Here is a 19,850-nt window from a genome sequence, read left to right as displayed (position 1 = left end):
AAACATCCGATTCGCACTCAGTTATGATTTCTTTCTGATACCATCGGTTTATTTCACCATTTTGTGTCCTCAAGTCTCAATATGTGCCATGGACAGCACTTGGCACTGGACTGAACATGTCCATGCTTCTCCTCGCTTCATCATCTGTGGTTTGTGTCAGACCCAGACAGTCATCTGGAAAGGTCAAAGCGTCAGTAAAATATTTAAATCATCCGACAGAAGAAAGATTCACCTTGACAGGCGGGACCTGAAAATGGGTAAATAAGAGCACAAACAGAGACTCATTCCTCTCCGCATGAAGCGAGGACAAACAGACCATTGCTTTTCAAAGAGGGTGTCAAAGGTTGTGCTGCTTCAGAGAAAAGGGCCTACATATTTTATCAGTTTTTTAATCAATTATTTACTTGCAAAATATGTGAAGTGCATTCATTTCTTCTTTCATGTGAAAAGACTCCCCAGAATGGAGCTCTGACATGTTTGTATAATCATCTTACGAGCAGACGTGTGTTTATCTTTCAGATCTATTCATTGTGTTTTCACTCCTTAAATGAAGTGATCTTGGCACTTCTACTAGCAACAGCATGTTCCTAAATACAACTTGACAGGGTCAGTGTGGCAAAACAAACTGTTGGGCTGAGTTTTGGCATGGAGAGAATTTGACACGTGTGTTGTTCTTTGATGAATCTCTGTGGTGTTTTGTTGTGTTATATTCATCCAGTTGTGAGCTGCTAGCAGAAATTTCCCACCTTTTTTCCGCCCGTTTGTCATCTTATTATATTAATGTTGTGGACACGCCTCTTGATGAATGCAGGAACTAAAGCACGTATTCAGCGTCTTTTGAGGACAAATAGGACCTTTGGAAAAAATCCTTTCTCTTTACTGTTTATAAATATACTTAAAAAGATGAATGTGAAATAGGGAAGCTTACAGCGAGGCCTATGCATCATAATATATTTGCTCACAGAAGTAAAGAATAATGAAACTATTTTCAGCTATGAAGCCATGCTTGAATAATATGTCTGCTGCAAAGTGCTCCAAAGCAAGAACTATTACAAGGTGGTTACTTTTTATAATCTTTTTGGAAAAGACAGCCATAAATACTTGTAGGTTTTTGCTCTTAAGCTTATGAAAATATTCACATCCTGATTCTCTGCATGTCTGTATCGTTTTGTGAATGTGTCCTTAGCTGCTGTTGGTGCTTGGTGGGATAGCATTGATTTCTGCTATTGATCCAAATGGGGCAACAACGGCTTTGTGATTTTGTCTTTAGTTTTCTCATCATTTGAATGAAATGAACTGAAAAGCCTCCGGCTGTGATGTCCTTGTTGTCATTGAGACCCAGCTGAGTTTGCATTGACACAGAATGAAAGCTGTCTCTCTAACGTCATTTAAATTAAAGACGTACATCAAAAGGCTGAAACGACATTTTGTGTGAGAAGCAGCCTCAGTCCTTGGTTGAGGCATCGGTGGAAGAGAAGGCCTGTGTGTGCGTTTGGGCTGCAGGCGACAGACAGGATCAATCGTCCTCATTGTGAGATTGAAGTGCTGGAGATTATCAGGCAGCAAACTCTACGCCTACCTAGGGCTGGGCGATAAATCGATTTAATCGATTAATTCGAATGTGTGCTTTAAGGCGATGTGTTTTATTGAAAATCGAGAAAATCGCCCCCACCCCTCCCCCCCGTTGGGTTCCCGTAGTAGAGTGCGCGCGCATTGTTTACAAACTAAAACAATGGCGGCCAGCAGCTTCACTGCTGGCCGCCGCCGCCGCCACCTCACAACAACAACCCAGCATTTTGGAGACATTCACCAACTGTACTCCGCATGAGAAGAAGAGTGCCCGGTGGAAAGCCATCACGGATGCAGTCGCGATGTATATCGCAAAAGATATGGTGCCCATATACACCGTGGAAAAGCCGGGGTTTATTCACCGTCTCAAAGCTTTGGACCCCAGGTACGTGCTACCAAGCCGTAAACATTTTTCTGACGTTGCCTTGCCTCGGCTGTACAATAGTACACGCCAAAGGATCTCTGCGGAGCTGGAGGGGATGTCATTCTACTCCGCAACAACTGACCTGTGGTCCAGCAGGTTGACCCAGACACCGATCCACTTGACTGGTGGAAGCGTCACCAACTTAACTTTCCAAGGCTAAGTACTTTAGCAAAGAAATACCTCTCTGTGCCAGCTACAAGTGCCCCCTCTGAGAGGCTTTTCAGTGTGTGGGGGGGGGGGCATTGTTACATGCCACCGTGCATGCCTGAAGCCAGAGGTAGTAGACAGGCTTGTCTTCCTGGCAAAAAATATTTAGAAAAAACATGCACTACTGTTTAATACTGTTGGTTATGTTGTGAATGCACTTGATTTTGTTTACATGCACTTATTTACTGTGCAAAATATGTTATGTTGATGTTAGATCAGATGTTGCACTTTTGAAAATGTGAATGTTAAAGGGTCATATACATTTTATTTCATGCTGTGTTTGTATCAGTGTATTCAGTTAGAAAAGCTTACTGTAAAAAGTTACATTTGCACAGTTGTTTACAATGGAAGGCTACTATTTAATGCCATTTAATGTTATGTTTAATTTAATTTTATATTTAAATGATTCAGGCAAACAAAAGAGTGACCAAATACTTTTTGTATACTACAGGCACCTTTCTACAATGTTCAGGTTTTGTTTGCACTTTATTTTTATCAACCTACTTGGGAAAATCATCACAAAATAAAAGAAAAAATTGTTTTCAACAGCTTCTGTCATCTGCAAAAAATTTTGGGGGAAAAAAATCGATTTAAATCGTGAATCGGATTTTTTGTAAAAAAATCGGAGATTTTTTTTTTAGGCCATATCGCCCAGCCCTACGCCTACCTTTTGAATTCACATGAGTCTGATCCACCGTTCCCTCAAGCAACATATGCAAATATCACTGTTATGGACATCAAGCATGGGCAATAAGTACTAATGGGCCATCATGATCATTGGTGCAACCGAGCACGATAAGATTTCCAACAGTCCAACAGCCTCTTTAGTGCTGCGGTGTGATCGTGATAATCAGCCTAAAGTGTGTATGTGTTTGTGTCCAGGATGGATGTAATGTGCCTGTTGATGGAAGTTAAGAGAAAAGTGCATTGTGTGTGTGTGTGTGTGTGTGTGTGTGTGTGTGTGTGTGTGTGTGTGTGTGTGTGTGTGTGTGTGTGTGTGTGTGTGTGTGTGTGTGTGTGTGTGTGTGTGTGTGTGTGTGTGTGTGTGTGTGTGTGTGTGAGTGCGTGTTTGAAGCTGATTTACAATACAGTTCTGCGTTAGCGTTGCAGGGATTTGTGCCGATGGCAGTGTAATTTGCTCCTCTTGGGAATGAGCAAGTGAAGCAGTCGAGGTACACAACAAACAATACAATGGTAAACAGTAGGTGTGCTTCAATGGCTACAGTTTAATGTAGATGTAGTGCGAGTGCTCAATGAGATGGATAAAAGTTTCTGCTGTTTTGTCATTTTTTTCCATCCATGTGAATATGTTTTTAACTTTTTCTTTTTCCGCACAGGCCTTCCCATGTATATCCACAGGCATCTATGGTAAGCTGAATCCTTCTTATTTTCTTTACTTCATATGTTATCATCATAACAGTCTGCACACACGATCTTAGTCGTAGGGACTTGGCTTAGGAACCTGAGGGTAGCCAGTTGAAGTCCCTGAACAGACCAAATACTGAGTGTGGACTGGCAGCTGGAGAGTTGCTAGTTCACCTCCTGGGCATGTGAGCAATGCACTGAACCAACCCCTAGCTGCTTGAAGTGCTGCGCTGTGGCCCATCATTCTGACATATCTCTACATTTGTTGTGTGTGTGTGTGTAAATCAAGAAAAGTGAAAAAATGAATTTCCCCAAGGGGACAAATAATTATACTATATTATATTCAACATTCTACATCAAGCAGAGGGTGGTACAGGCTTTGTCTTTGAATAAGAACACAGTTTGTTGTAACATACCAACAAGTTCACCTTACTCCGTGCTGCACAAAGACACGAGCTAGTATGAGGTGAAGAAAATGTAGACCCCGAACAATGCTTGTGCTCCCTCATGGGACCAGGCCTGATACGCAGCAAGGCATCGCTGGCAAAGAGCTGTTGTGCTAATTAGACTTAAACAAAGTAACGTTGAAAACATGCCAAACTTGGCGATATAAACAGGCTTTGAAGTTGTGACGGCAAATGATGCTAGATGCAGAGAAACAACTGGAGTTTATATAAGATAGTAAACTGCCTCTGCTGGGGAGACATCATTATTTTCTCACTCTTCTGACTACAGTAGACGCCATTCATTGAATTTGCACACACGCTCTAATAATTACAGTGGGTGCCAAATATGTAAGGATGAATAAACATGCTAATTTTCATTCGCTGTCAATAACAAGTCAGCAGCAATTCGGTTCTATGAAAGCAGTCTCAACTCTGCTGTTTGTACAAGACATATTTGCATTGAATATACTCTCAAATGACCAAGATGAATATTTAGTGAACCACGGTTCTTTTGCCATTGTTTTAAAAAAAAGGCCAATGTGAGCTTGTAACTGTTAAACCTGACCAGGGATCTGTAATTGTTTGGCCAGTCATCTCGTGAGAGTCTTTGGGTGCTCTGATCACTCTCAATGAACATATTACAACCACGGTAAGTAAGACCGTTTTACAAGACCAGGTGCTCCCTATGGTGCACACACTGTTCCAAACATGTTGCAATGTACAGTTCATATACAAGGATGATCATGCAACTGGGCCCGATGTGTTGTTAAAAACACCAAAGTGAACTCTCCAGTCACCAAAGCTAAATGCTTTATGGGTTTACTTATCCGTCACTGAAAGAGCTGGATAGAGCTTCAGAGAGAATAATGTAATCTACGTCTCAAACACTGAACAACCCAGACGGCTGGACGCTGCTCTGTGGCCCTAATTCTGCTCAGATGCTTTGACAATTCATATCACGTTATGTGTTGCTTGTTTTTCCCACCCTGCGTATGTTTCTGAGCTATGTTTTCTGCGCTGTGCTTACTCCACATAAGGTTTACATCAGACATAATATTGTTGTGATATCTCACACTTGTGTAATTGTGTTTGGGGTTTTGTTCACAACAAAGTCGCCATCCTTTAAAAAAAAGAAACATAATACCTTGGTGTTACTTTACTGTTTTCAATTTAGTTGTGTACTTTCTAGCACTGATGGTGTAAATAAGCGCAGTTGAGTTATTTGAATGAACGGCCGCTCATGAAGACCTGATGCTGGGCTGTTCAACTGTACACGCAGCTGAGTTGCGAGATGCAAGCGAAGCGTCAGTCATATCTGATTTTTGTTTGATTTTTCACAAGTATCACGCATGGCACAGCTTTGCCTCTGTGAGTCGCATCGTCGTACCACGTCTAATTGCTATGATGCAAATAGCCAATCACATCCCAACGTGAAATCAAAACTGCAATCTGTTGAAAAAAATACAAAAATAAAAATGCAAAAATATATAGATATGTGTGACAAATCCTTGACAGTTGAACGCCTGCCATCTGGCTTGCTGTTCATTTCAGCCACAGATGACTGCATCGTGCTGAAGGATGCGCCTCATTTTGAGTTTGACTTCCAAACGTAATATATTGTTTGAAGAAACACATTTTGGAAATGCAGTCATGCACTCCTCTTTCCACAAGCAGGAGGTTAAACAAGGATTTCAACCTTAAAAGAGGCAAATACTAATAACAGCATCCCAGAGCATGACTGGGAGCATGCTTTAGGATCATGGAAGCCTCTAAACTTCAGTGAAGTTAGGATCTACTCATTTGTAAAAAGTACTGCACTGTATTTTAAAAGCCTCTTTGCACACATGTGAATTACTACCTTCCATCTGTTTTTCTCTGAAATGTCGGAACAAAGTTATGCACTCTCCATGCATCACTACTCCTTTCTCAACACACAACATATACTTACTGATTAACAAATTACTGATTACAGAACTCAACAAAATGCTGATTAAACCAGCGATAAACACACAGTGACAGAGTAACTTCCCTTCAACTATTTCTATTTTATTTTCTCCCCAGTTTCTGGGCAAAGAGCATCTACCACATTATTAACATCGAGTAAGTGGAAAAAAATAAATAGCTAATTATGGTGCACTTCAGTTCTATTCAGCACAGATTGAACCACCATACAGCTGCAAGTCTATACGTAAATACCCAGTCGGCACATTTAAACTTCGATGCATGTGAATGGGTTTGAGATCGTCCAAGTGGCCACGCATGGTGATACACAGCATGGCATACACTTGTTAGCTAAGTCCAGTGCGTGTACTAAAGAGAGCCCTCAGGCTTATACATCACGAGATGTTTATAATTATACTCTGGGCTGCAGAGAAGAACTTTTCCCTCTTGGGATACTGAACATTTTCCACCCATCACTTTTGCAATTCGCACAGTTACTGCGTATATGCAACTCCCAATCATTTCCTCTCACCATCTCTCTCTGCAATATTGTCCGTTTCTGCCACCTATCAATGCGCACATCTCAAAATGGCTATTACTGAAGTGTTAATGATAAGAAAGGCAGAAGTTTTAAAGTCTTTCTCACTCCTTTTCTCTCATTCTCCCTCCCTTCCTTCCTTCCTTGTTTCACTGCAACTTTTAGTCAGAGATGATAAGTCATTTCTTTTAATATTTTCTTATCTTGCAAAATACATTCCTACAGCACATTTTTTACTCCTTTTTTTACAGTGTCCGACTTGTTACTGTCTGACTCGTTAGTGTCTGACTTGTTACTGTCTGATTCGTTAGTGTCTGACTCGTTAGTGTCTGACTTGTTAGTTTCTGACTCATTAGTGTCTGACTTGTTAGTGATTGAGCTGTTAGTGTCTGACTCGTTAGTGTCTGACTTGTTAGTTTCTGACTCATTAGTGTCTGACTCGTTAGTGTCTGACTTGTTAGTGATTGAGCTGTTAGTGTCTGACTCGTTAGTGTCTGACTTGTTAGTTTCTGACTCATTAGTGTCTGACTCGTTAGTGATTGAGCTGTTAGTGTCTGACTCGTTAGTGTCTGACTCGTTAGTTTCTGACTCGTTAGTGTCTGACTCGTTTGTGTTGGAAATGTCAGTGATTGATTTGTTGGTGTCTGACTTGTTAGTGTCCGACTCATTAGTGTCTGAATTGTTAGGATTGACTCGTTAGTGTCTGACTCGTTAATGTCTGACTCGTTAATGTCTAACTCGTTAGTGTCTGACTCATTTGTGATTGACTCGTTAGTGTCTGACTCATTTGTGATTGACTCGTTAGTGTCTGACTCATTTGTGATTGACTCGTTAGTGTCTGACTCATTAGTGATTGACTTGTTTTTGCCTGACTTGTCAGTTTCGAACTCTGTAGTCTTAGAAACTATCGCAAATCCTCAGTGAATGAACTCAAATGATGGATAGAAGCAAAAGGTTTTGCTTTGAAAGTAAATGTTCAAGTAAATTTAAATGTGTTGACAGTGATACCACTTTTACAGATCATAAAGTCATAAAATGAAGAATGTCGGGTGATGGATACATACAGGTCTATTTACAAAATGGATATGTAGCATTTTTGAGTGAAACCGCGCTATTGTAGCGACACAAAGGCAGGCCAAATGCATGCAGGGGGTAGAGGGACACTGTTTTACTCCACGTTGTTGACGAGGGCACTGCTTATTGCCGTTCACTCCGGTGCCCTGTGCTGCATTGCCAGTAGGAGCCCGTCATAGCGCTCCACCAGATGCCCCGCGCATCAAAGGGGGCAGACTGTGCAGAGCCAAGCATGCAGCAGAGGGGGATTAAACAGCCTGTTCAATAAATGGCTTAGCGCTTAGCGCTTCCCATAACTGCATCTGCACAGAACAATACTGCCGATTAAGACTGAAGATCTTCACACAGCAGAGGTCAAATAGAGGAGGGACTTTCAAAGGAACTATAGTATAGTACCGTGCTGTGGTCTTATTCATATGGCTCCTCCCTGTGCCCCTTGAGTACTGCCATGTTCTGAAAGGGGCCCTGCTCTCTTGTCAGGCGGTTTGACGTTTTCTGTACATTCCAGATAACCTTTAAGGTCAACTTCTATTTCAGCAATGTAAACAAAAGCTTTTTAGTGTGAGAGGCACGTCATCCCGATCTCTCTCTTTCTCTCTGCCCCTGAAGAGTACACATACAAGTAGCCACAGTTTAATATGGCCATGCACCCACTGTACTTACGAACATGTAGCTACTTGACCCATTTTCACACTTGAATTGTTGCAGAAAAACAAATATTGTGCCTCCAACATTGTGACGGAGAGGAATCAGGAACAAGTTATCCAAGGCCCTTGTGGTGAGAAAAATAGATTTGTCAGAAAAGCTAATGCTAATTGACACTCTCTCTCACGCCTCCATATTCCAGGAGACTCAGTCACCATTGACAGATGATGGCAGAACAGGGAGGTTGGGTGTAGCAGGGGTGAGCAGGGGGTACCTTAGACGCCTGGAAAGAAAAATGAGGGCTCACACTGCGCTGACAGTCCAATCCCTCAGTCCGGCCCATTAGCCACAACAGAATTTCTGCAGGGATAGTGTGTCCGAGGTACCACCCATAAACAAACTGGTGCCCACAGTAGGCCACAGGGTCACCCAGCATGGTAGAGGTTATTAAGTGCTGCTCTTGCTTGCACATCAATCACAGCCATGCGACCCCAGTTTAAATGGATTATTCCTTCCGAAGAGGAGAAACCTCTCAATGTCTCACAAGATCAGTGCCAAGCGTCCAACTACCGAGACTTAGAGAGGTCATGTTCTCTTTTTGTATCCCTTCCTCTCTCGTTGTACCTCCCGTACATTCTCTCGTCCCTTGTGGTGTTCTTTTTCTCCCTCACACGTCATTTTCACACACACACACATGCTCTCACACAGGCTGAAATACTTGTTCAAGCAAAGCAACGTACATTAAAATCCCATTTCAAGATGCATTGTGGACAATTTAGCCTTGTGGAGATCCCATCCACGCTGGGGCTGAAAGGGCACTTTCTAAAAGCCTTGTAATGAGCTGTACAGTTTAAGAGGCGTCTGCTGAGATCCATCAAAGCACCGAGCAGATAGCTCACTGGCACAAGGCAAAAGCAAGGACATGAACATTAAGTCTGGTACTTACCTGACAGATGCCGTAGCGCACATGCATTTATATCCCCATCAAAACAATCAGGGGCCCACGACACGGCAATGCCACTGTTGAGGACAAATATCTCACTGCTCACTGCTCACCCTCCACCTTTGGCTCATCTGTCTCTGTGACAGATCTGAGGATTGTTGACGGAGGAGTTTTTGCACTGACTGGTGGCTGTGGGAGATATGCGGATGTAATCCACCCAAGCTCTACTGGTATGTCCACGCTGCCATTCTACTGTACTGTCCAGATCAAAGGTGTCAAGCAGCTAAAAAAAATTTCCCACCAGCCTGCATCATACTCCGGCTCCCTGTCCAGGATTAGGAAGGCTGGAGACATTCATGGCACCTTATCTCTCGACAGTGATGGCTCACTGCTAGCTTGCCAGAGATGGCCTGGGCAAGTCCCCCCCCCCCCCCCCCCCCTTATCTTAAGACCTAGGGTTTACTACAGGGAGCTTAGCCCAGCTGGGTTGGGAATTTCAAGGTACATAGGAGCAATGTGCTGTATCAGTGGATAGCAGAGTGTGTGCTCGGAGGGAGCAGGAGCTTCGTAGCCCATTTAACTGAGTCACACACTGTGCATTGTACTCAACAATAGCCTTCCTCTACCATTTTCATGGATGATAAGCCAAATGTAAAAATACTTCCAGCCCACAGGACAATAGATTTAGGCCTCTGAGAAACTTGGTTGAGCATTAAACTTTTTGCATATGAAACACTCTTGAGAATGTTTTTTTGAAATGTCAGGTGCTAATTATAGCATGTAGGACAAAGCATGGCATCACCTAAATGGAATGTTTCCAAGGAAGGTCATCGTCTGTTGTGCCACGGAGGCTGCTCTCTTTCTTCCTACCTCTTGTTCTGCCTGTCTTCCTTACGCAGCACCCTCCCATCGCTCTTTGTCTCTGTCTCCTTCTGCGGGCTGCAAAGTCGGTCATGGTCACAGCCCTGCCGTGTCCCGGTGTTGGTGTAGAGAGGAGCTCCGGGCCATTTGACACTCACGCTTTGGCGCCTAGAGTCCTGGGGCACTACTCTGTCCTCCACCCCGGGTCACCTCACCTCTCCTCTGGGCCCTGATGGGGTGACAACCCTCTTTCCCCCTCCCCTTTCAGATGAACACACAGGGCTGCTGCCCTCAACTAGAGCAGCCCTCAACTGTGCTGCACCTAATGATTTCCTCCTGCTGCCAAAACCGCAATCATCGAATCTACTTTGTGTTATGTTGTTCTTGAATTATTCCATCATGCTTGTCTGTTATGGGTCTTTAGAGCAAGCAGACACTCACTGCACCCTATCAATGTTTTATTAAAAGGAAGATTTCTTTACATACATATTTTAAAGATGTTTCCAGGCAATACTTGTAAAAAGAAATTAGATGCTAAATCTTTCTTAAACACATTTCAAACACAGAAAAACATTGGCATTTTATGTTTCTGTTGTTGCCGGTTATTTATTTTCCATAGCAGATTTCCTGACTTTATGTTTTCAACACCTGTGGTGAATTTCAGAGTGCCAGATACCTCAGCCTCGGGCTATATGCTACTTCAAGCTAGACGGCTCATCAAAATGAATGACTAGTGTTGAGATGTGAACTTGACCAACCGCAACTGAGGGAAGCAAAGTGGGACCAATGATACGATCCTTTCCTCAAGGGGAGTAAAAGCTGCACTTTATATTTTTCTAAAGTTCTGTCAGCATATGTCTATCAAACCCGGGCCACATACTCTTGCAAAAATAGTGTTCAAAGGAAGAAAAAACAAAACACAACAACACTATAGATAATAAGGCTCCAAAATAACAGCAGGTTGTGGTGTCCTCTTCACAATACAAGCTTTCTCAGGAAAAACAAAACTGGTGTCGGTCTGCACTATGTGCCGACAGCCTACCCATATATTTGCAAACACCGAATGGAAATGTATCGTAGCACAGACTTGTATTCATATTGTTGACTTACCTCTTCTCGCTTTATCAGGGGATGCAGCTACTTCTCACTCTCTCTCTCTCGCCAGAACAAAACACCTCATCTACTCAGGCTTGCTGTGGAAGCCAACTCTAAGGATATGAAATAGTTGCCATGCTGGCAAAAGAGAGCGCAATGGACAGAGTGCATATTTATTTTGTTTTCCCTACATTCCAGTGCAGTGGGTATTTCTAAACATGATCTTTGCTTGCCAACTTCCACGGAGTCAAGACAGAGTTGTCTGTGATGTAAAGTGGGAACTGTTTCACGATGAATTAGGCAGCCACGTGTACTTTCCTCAGGTTTCTATTCATAAAACCATATTCCTTTAAAGTCAGCCACAGTCAAGCAAAAGTGTTCATGAAGGTGTTTTACATATGCCTAAGAGAGGCGCCAGAGACTCTGTCTCTTGGTTGCATCAGACATTAGTGTCGGGTCTCTTTTTCTCTTCATATTAACAAAGGTCCTACATGCCCAAGATCATAGAAATCAAATATTTGAATTCTGTTTCAAGATGAATCTTCCCTTTGGCTTAACTCACCAGGCTGACATGGAGACATGAATGAAAATGTACCTTTCGTTTAAAAAGCAGATGAAACAAAGTCGTCTTTCTCATATGATTTTAACGCTTTTTATTTTGTGGCACGAAATGAATCAAAGGGATGAAACGATTGGAAGAACACAAACTGAAAAGACCTGCAGTCTTCTCAGGTGTCACTAACGTAACTCTCCCTGGTCACCAAGGCAAATTTGTTGAGGTCACTGAACCCATAACTACTGTCAACATCGCCAGATGTATATGGAAATGTTATGCAAACCGTAACCCTTTGTCTGCACATGGCACGTGCCACAGTCCCTTTCCCCCTCTCTGTCTGGATGCTGCGCTCTGCCTGGTGATAAAGTAGAGGAGCCTTCAGCAGAAATAACACTGCACCACCTGAGTCCTCATCAGCGGCGCTGCGCTGCACATATCCCATCAGTGCGCCTCACGAAGACAAATCTCCCCGAGCCGGCCATATTCCCAGTATAGGAGAGAGCCGAGCCAAGCAGAGCAGGGACCCTGGAGGGCCCACCATCACTGCGCCTGACGCCAGCTCTCCACCTCCTGACAGATTAGCTTTCACCGAACCCTCCACACAGCAAATAGAGCAACAGAGAATGAGGTGTTGAGGGGAGAAGATGTAGACGGAAAACACTGGACATTATATTTTGTGTGTACTTGACCATATAAAAAAGTCAGCCCACTCAATCCTTTTCTGAACAGTGTGAACCCCTGACTCATGTGGCCAAGAGAGATGACGGAAGTGATGATTCAGGGTATTTTATTGTTGCTGTTTTTAAGCATATAAACATACTTTGCCAAGCCGACAGGGACAAAGAGAGGAGAGGTAGAGGCAGTGAATGCTGTGAAGGAGACAAATGATGAGAGAGAGAGCAGCCGATGCACTCGAACCACTGCTGTTGACCTTGGGCCATTGATGTTCCTGTCGAGCAGAGTTCTTCTGGCAGCCTGCCCCGAGCTGCACTGAACCCCTTTTAGCAGCTTTCCATCTACCTCTCTTTATATCATCTCTTTTCCAATGTTTGTTGACATCTATGATTCTACTTTCCTGTTATCTTCTTCACTGGTTTTACAGTTCACTCCTTTTCACCTCTCTTCACCTCTCTCTCTCTCTCTCCCGCTCTCTCTCTCGCTCTCTCTCTCGCTCTCTCTCTCGCTCTCCCTCTCTCTCTCTCTCCCTCTCGCTCTCTCTCTCTCTCTCTCTCTCCCTCTCTCTCTCCCTCTCTCTCTCTCTCTCGCTCTCTCTCTATCTCTCTCTCTCTGTTCAGCCCTGCTATGATTAATAGGTACAGCTCTCAAATCAATAAAGCATTTGTAGAAACTCCACACTGAATAGATTAAATAGACTCGATGACCAAAATGACCTAATATTATGACTATGTCCTGTTCGTTTTTGTAGGGTAGCATTGTAAGAGCACAAAGACGGGTCCTGACTTTTTATTATAATTTGCTCATTTATTTCGTTTGTTTTTGTGCTTACTTCTCTGACACCTCTCCCGCTGCGTGTGCTCTTCCTAAACAGCTGGTCCTATCTCTGTGGATCTTTTCTTTCTCAGCTTTTTTTGTTTTTCCGCACATCTGTTGGCCTCCGTTACTTGACGCGTGAGTTGGAGTGTCGGTACGCCTGCGTACGTGTGGAAACGGATTTTAAAAAGGAAACATCACCAGACAAAGTGATATCACCGAAAAGGTTAAGTGTGTTTGGGAGACAAGAGGAGTCAGGTGACCTGCAAACTGATTTGGCATGCTGGATTAGGTTCTGAGCACAGAGCTCTGGGGGCAGCTTTTGAAGGGCAGGAGCCGTGAACGGGCCATGCACTGTCTGCAGACACTGCCTAACAGAGCCATAGGAGCAGACTGGCTGTCACTGCTGGCTGGTATGCAGCTCACATCTCGCTCCACCCAGGGCTCGAACAGGGGCTCAGCCAGGCTCGGCAGCACTTCAGCCCTTCTCCTCTCCTCAGAGTAAATCAACCACTCCTGTCAGGCTGGGAAGGGGTAGGAGAAGAAAAACAGAAAGAGAGAGAAGTCGTCGGCAGTCAGATAGGCGAGAGTTGTCAAGGCCGTTGATTTAAAGCATTTACTGAATAGTTATTGAGAGGCTTTGACAGCAGGTGAGAGATGAAAGAATTCAGGAAATGTTAGGCTTCGTGGCTTTCCATTTCTCTTTACATCCACCTTGAAGGGTAGGGGCCGTTGCAGTACTTGTAAGCCTGTTTCATAGGTCAAAGTATGTTTAGTGGTGGCAATGACCCCGGGAAAAGAAAAAGATTTGAGAACACGACCCATGCAGCTGCAACTGTGGTGTGGCCCTTGTATCAGTTGCTGTGGGATGAAATTGAGGTCTAGACCTCTGTCGTTATAGGAAGAAGGTGCCCGCCGCAACCTGTGGTCCCTCATGGAGGTCAGAGGTTATAATATGACTGACAAAATGGGCCATGTTTGTTTGTCGGCTTCTGGGCCTAACTTTACAATGTTAAGGCGTACCTGCACGGCAACTTCATACTAGCTCTGCAGATTTGCACCGAGGCTTTAGAATAAAATGCGTCTGTCAAGTTTTCCAAACTCAACTACAATTACTTTGAAATGAAGACAACTGAAACACTTCTCTGTGACAGAGTAGAAGATTGTCAGCGCTTTTAGTAATGGCTTATATACTCTCCAGCTGGAGCAAGGCTGGCTCAAGGGCTTTTACAGTCAATAGCTCACTCTAAGTGTTGGGTCTTGGGAAGTTCTCTGCAGTGGCAGCAAAAGATCTTGAGATCAGCATCCAGCGGAGTCCTCCCTCAGCTGGCCTTATTAAAAATGAATCAAACTGCAATCTGTGTGTTTTGAGCGATACATTGTGTTAACACTGTGTAAGGACTCCTTAGCAGGCACAACGGTTGTGATTAATACACTAGTTAGCCACGGTGCTTCTTAGCCGCACTAACTTACTGCATGTTCGTGCTGGTTGAAATAGGGTAGTGTGAGTGATCACACTTCCATGTGTAATGTTCACCCCTAAAGACAAAACATTCATCAGTTCTACCTGAGGGTGTGATGTATAAATATGCAGCTTGTATCCACACTTTGTGCCGCCTGAATATGTCTGTATGTGTTTTCCTAACACTGCATCTGGCAACACACATCTACAGCAGTTTATCAGACAGCTGGTCGCCTCTACCAGAGACGAACAGCTTGTGCTGCTTTCCATTGATTTAAGAGGAACGCTGTTACCTGTGGAGATATCAGATGGTCTGTCTGTTCGCCTGTCTGTTTTTCTCTCCCTCTCACATATGCATTTTGGATACAACTTGTATTGACACTGTTTTTTTTTTTTGTTCCTCTCTTCTAGGCTTTCCGAATGAGCCTGCAGCTGACATTGCTCTGAACACAGTAAAGAGCTGGATTGAAGAGAACCCGGAAAAGGTAGGACATGGCAGGGTAATGCATGTTCAAAACAAATGGCTGTCAATCCATACTTCAGTGCAGGCACGGTCTATTTTATGATTCTGCTGCTTGAGGATTTGATTGGACCACAGCTGAAACACAGAGCACTAATTATCATGCATCTCCGTATCAGACAGACATCTCATCCACCTGCCTTGCTTGATCAGCCATTTAGTTTGTGGTCTGAATGCATATCAAATTAAATGCCAGTCTGAGACTAATCAGGGCGTAAATGTTTGTTGAATGTTTAATTAGTCTATGCTGGGGAAAGCTATTAAACCCCGAAAAACATAAACACATCAGAAGAAATAATCTGAAATTGGTTTTGTATTCGATGAATTATAATGATCCCTTTCAAGGACTGATAGCTTGAGTCTGGAAATACAAATTCAAGTTTCAATCTTCCGTTCCTGTATGTCATATGCACAACAATTACTGAGAAGAGCTCAGGCTCCCTCCGGCAATGCTCCTATAAATATGTATAAAAAGAGAAACATGCAAGTAGAAAAGGGTATCTAAGACAGAAAGTATATGTAGTATAAATGATATATAGAGAAACTTAAGCAGGTTGTTAAACGGTAAGTCAAAGTAAAGGTAAAGTGACATGATCGCATCAATTGGACTGTACCACTCCAATTCATTTGGTCATTCTAAAGCGAAAAGCAAGAGGAATGGTATCATCTGAAAAAGAGATGATTATCTACAATTTGTGAGTGTTTAGGTGAGTAGAAAAAGGTCTTCATTTGAAATGACCATCACAAAGATGCTGTGGATGGCTGAAATGGATGTGGACATCTTTATTCTAAAGCAGCTTTTGCTGATGATTGAGCTGCGGGCTGCTCCAAGGATCTCGACCAAAGAGAAGCCAACACTGCTGTCTCACTATCCACACAGTGAGAAAAACAAACACTGTGTGTGCTAGTTTCTAAAGTTCATTTAATATGTGGCTTTGATCTGCAAATCAAGTGATGTCATATTTTGCGCTTGTGACTGTCTTGTAATGTATCAGCAATAGTTAACCAGGTCAAAACTCCACGTGAAACGACCAAAGTAAAGCAAGGACTAATTTAAACACAAGCAGTTCTGAGTAAGTTACGTACACAATGCTTTTTCTGCAGCATTGTGATATGTGACATGTATTAAAAGGGTTCATCAGCCTCATATAGTTTCATTGTCTGTGATGATAGAATTGTGTCCAGTTGTCAGGAGGCTGTTTGTACAACACATGCATCAGTTTGTGAGACTGAGTAATGGTAACCTTCGAGGGTCATCTCTGTTACCGGTAACTGTGGCACAGTTTGTACCTGTCACTGTGGAGTGAGGTGTTTTATAAAGCTCACAGCTTCATGTGCTACAACATCCCTCAGCTGGTGTTACAGATGTTGGGAACAGGCAGCCAAATGGTTCCGAGCTGCTGGATTACTTAGCAGTTGATGTGCTATGTTGGCGACACTTGTACACTTCCTGATGATTGCTGTAACATGTACTTGGGGAATCCATCAACGCTCTGGCGTAAAGAAGGTTTTCTATAGCTTATTGCTGACTGTAAATAACGAGCTAATGTGCAAAGCTGACTTTTGTGGTTGTGTTGTTCCACATCCAAGGATTGCTACTTGCCGTATGGAGACTGCTCTGCCGCACATAACAGACAATATTCTGATGCATTGGCTGATCGCTATCTTTGGTGTCGGTAGATCAAGTGGGAAATATTGTAATTCACGGAGAGGGGAAGACGTCTACGGAGGCTTCCCTGAACACTGTTTGGCAAATTTCCGCAAGCACACGCAGTGGATCTTCAACTATAACTACAACAGGAGTGAGTAAGCTTTCAACAAGATCAGAGAGAATTAAGTGATACATTTTTACCCAGAAGCACAGCCGTATTACATTGGAAAGTCTTCCAATCAAACCACTGAACAACATGCACTGAAGCAGGAGGTCTTCCCACTTCCATTTTCAATTCATTCACCATTGTTGGTGGTTAGTTACTCTTGGTGCATCCCGAAACAGCTTTCTAAAAGGGAGTTGTGATGTTTAAAAAAAACATTTTTTAAGTAATTGCCAGTTCGTTTTTACCAGACAGAAATAAGAGAATTTAAGTAGAATTCAAATACATATCCAATCGCGCCTTAAGGAACGATGCCTTTCCTGTTAGCTGCTTTAGCAGAAACATTACACACTAGATGTTAAGATGACTGCTGCCTGCTTTGTCTGAGATGTTTATAAAAGCAATTTATCGCTGCAGCATTGACTCAATAGACGCACCCAGTGTCAACCTGATTGATAACCGACATGATTCTGTTTCAGGCTTTGTGTCAACTCATAAAGGAAGTTATAAGCCGACTGCATGTTATACAGACCTTACAGTCAGTAAATAGATTGGGAATAAAAGCTTTGAATGTTCTGCACAATGTTGTACACATTGTTGTTTTATTCATTTTCTCTCTTCAAAGGCTGAGAAAAAGATGAAATATTGCACGCTATACCGTCAACATGCTTGCAAAAGTTCTGCATTACCACAGTAACTCATATCACACATTGCAACTAGCTTTCCAAAGACAGAGCGAGAATGAGAGGGTTGAAGCCCAGTTTATCACGCATGGAACAATAGGTGTAGATTGCACCGCTCTATGTGCACTCGACCCAGAGGAGCGTGTGCTGTGGGCGTCCACTGGGACGAGTCATTTCAGGGCCATGATAAGGGCTCTGCTTTGGGGCAGATACTGTGCTATTGTGACTACATTTCAGTACAATGGGCTGGCGGAGGATCTAACACACTGGAGTGGCAGAGTGCAGGCCACAGCCCCCCCACCGTAAACCACTCTTACTTGATCGCATCGTTTGTGCATGTCCAGCACTGAATGTGTGCGCATGTTATCCATAGTAGTGAACAACAACTACAGACATGTGTTATACTGTACTTAAAGCAGGGTAGGCAGTTTTCTGGAAAAGGAAAAAAAACAACACAAAACAGCAGAATTTGAAAAACTGCAGCCCTCATCCTGCAGCTCTCCCCTCTTTGTCCTAAGCCCCTCCCACCAGACGAGCATAATCATTATTCACGAGCTTAATGCAGTTACCTGTACGAGTACAAGACGTTCATTTTGAACATCATCGATCACGCAGTTACCTGAACCGTTACTTCTACACTCTGGTATTGCTACTTCTACTTAAAGGACTAGTTTGTAAGATGTATGGTTTATGGACTTGCTTTTGTATTTCTAGTTCTTCGACCGCTCAAAGCGCTGTACACATGTCACCCATTCACACTCATTGCTACACTGATGGCATAGGCCCATCAGGACCCTCTCCACCTCTGAGCTAGCGAGGATGTTGCAGATTGCAACCATCTGAATACCCCTTCGCTCATCCCTCTCTTTTTAAGTGTGTCGGAGAGCTCCGGTGGACTTCAGGTAACGTACTAAATAACCTGAAAGGCCTTATCAAGACACAGGGTTTGTCCGTTCTCAGCTACTGTAGAAACACCTACACACTGGTCCTTTGAGGTAAAGAATACAAGTACTTCTTCCATTGGTGGTTATCCAGTTGAGATATCGTGAGTTTGTCAGGTTGTAGTCACAATTGGAGCAATTGGAGTGTAATTGTCCATTGATTGAAATGTGCACACAAGTGCATGGGTCTGAGGTCTCAGGGCACTGTTACATCAAAGGGCAGAGGACTTTGTGTACATACAGTGTGTGTGTGTGTGTGTGTGTGTGTGTGTGTGTGTGTGTGTGTGTGTGTGTGTGTGTGTGTGTGTGTGTGTGTGTGTGTGTGTGTGTGTGTGTGTGTGTGTGTGTGTGCGTGTGTGTGCATGTGCGCAATGATATGATAAGGGAGAGAGGGAGAAAAAGAGGACACTGCAAGATTGATTAGCAATGACTTTATCTCTCAGGCCAGCACTCTGTAGCACCGATGCACTCACCTGCACACAAAGGGCCCCAATGCCAGCGTGGAATTCACTCTTAAAAGCATAGACTTCCATTGTGGAAGAATAATCAGCCTGGATGTGGTCAAGGAGAACAGTTCCTTTAATCTAAAGAGACCTGAGTGCAGATCCTTCATCACAATAGATGAAAGAATAAGGGAGTCCGGCCTCTGCCTCCCTGTATCCTCCCTGCACAGATACATGAAATACAAGATGCGGGTATGTGTAAACAGCAGACCAGAAGGATCTAATGTCTTCAAGATTGCAGAAGAAGCTGCAGAAACAGAGGCGGGGACAACCCAACACAACCAGTTCTCCATTTGGTATTGGAGCAGTTTCCTCCAGCTCAAAGCACACACGGCCCTCCACTCATCTGGCTTTGGTTTATTTCTCATTTTCAGATCTAATTTGGTTTAATTCAGGCTTACACAGGTCTAATCTGCAGATGAAAAACGTGGTCTGACACTTTATTTGGCTGCCACGGATGTGCTATGGATGGCCAAGCTTTTTAATGAAGCTTTTCGAGGTCCCAGCAGCCCAGCATTACTGACACAGTCTGAACACTTGAGACAGATTGGGAGTCTGTAATAAGCTCTGCTGCACTGTGCTGCTCAGGACAAAATTGATGTGTCGAGAGTTCACCTTTCAACATCACTCTGGTTTGGGGTTTGGTATTAAGCACTCCACTGTGCCGATGACTCTCCCAAAACAGGTGTTTACATCCCTTTTCCTGTTCTGTGAATGATCTGTTTACCATAGTAGCATTTGTCATTCAGGACACCTGAGCTGGAGACTTAAC

The 19,850-nt window shown here is 43.4% G+C and overlaps 1 protein-coding gene across 2 annotated transcripts in view; it reads left to right on the top strand.

Moving 5' to 3' along the window:
• Positions 1–19,850, top strand: part of macrod2 (mono-ADP ribosylhydrolase 2) — a 381,154-nt gene that overhangs the window by 284,591 nt on the left and 76,713 nt on the right. For both annotated transcript variants that reach the window (XM_079280386.1, XM_079280385.1), the window contains exons 7-8: positions 3,538–3,568; positions 15,029–15,102. In XM_079280386.1, coding sequence (XP_079136512.1) covers positions 3,538–3,568; positions 15,029–15,102 — 105 coding nt within the window. The remainder of the gene's footprint in view (positions 1–3,537; positions 3,569–15,028; positions 15,103–19,850) is intronic.

This window comes from Melanostigma gelatinosum (assembly GCF_949748355.1).
Source record: "Melanostigma gelatinosum genome assembly, chromosome: 12".
NCBI lineage: Eukaryota > Metazoa > Chordata > Actinopteri > Perciformes > Zoarcidae > Melanostigma > Melanostigma gelatinosum.
Note: the sequence above shows the minus strand (reverse complement) of the source record. Positions and strands in the feature narration are given on the sequence as shown.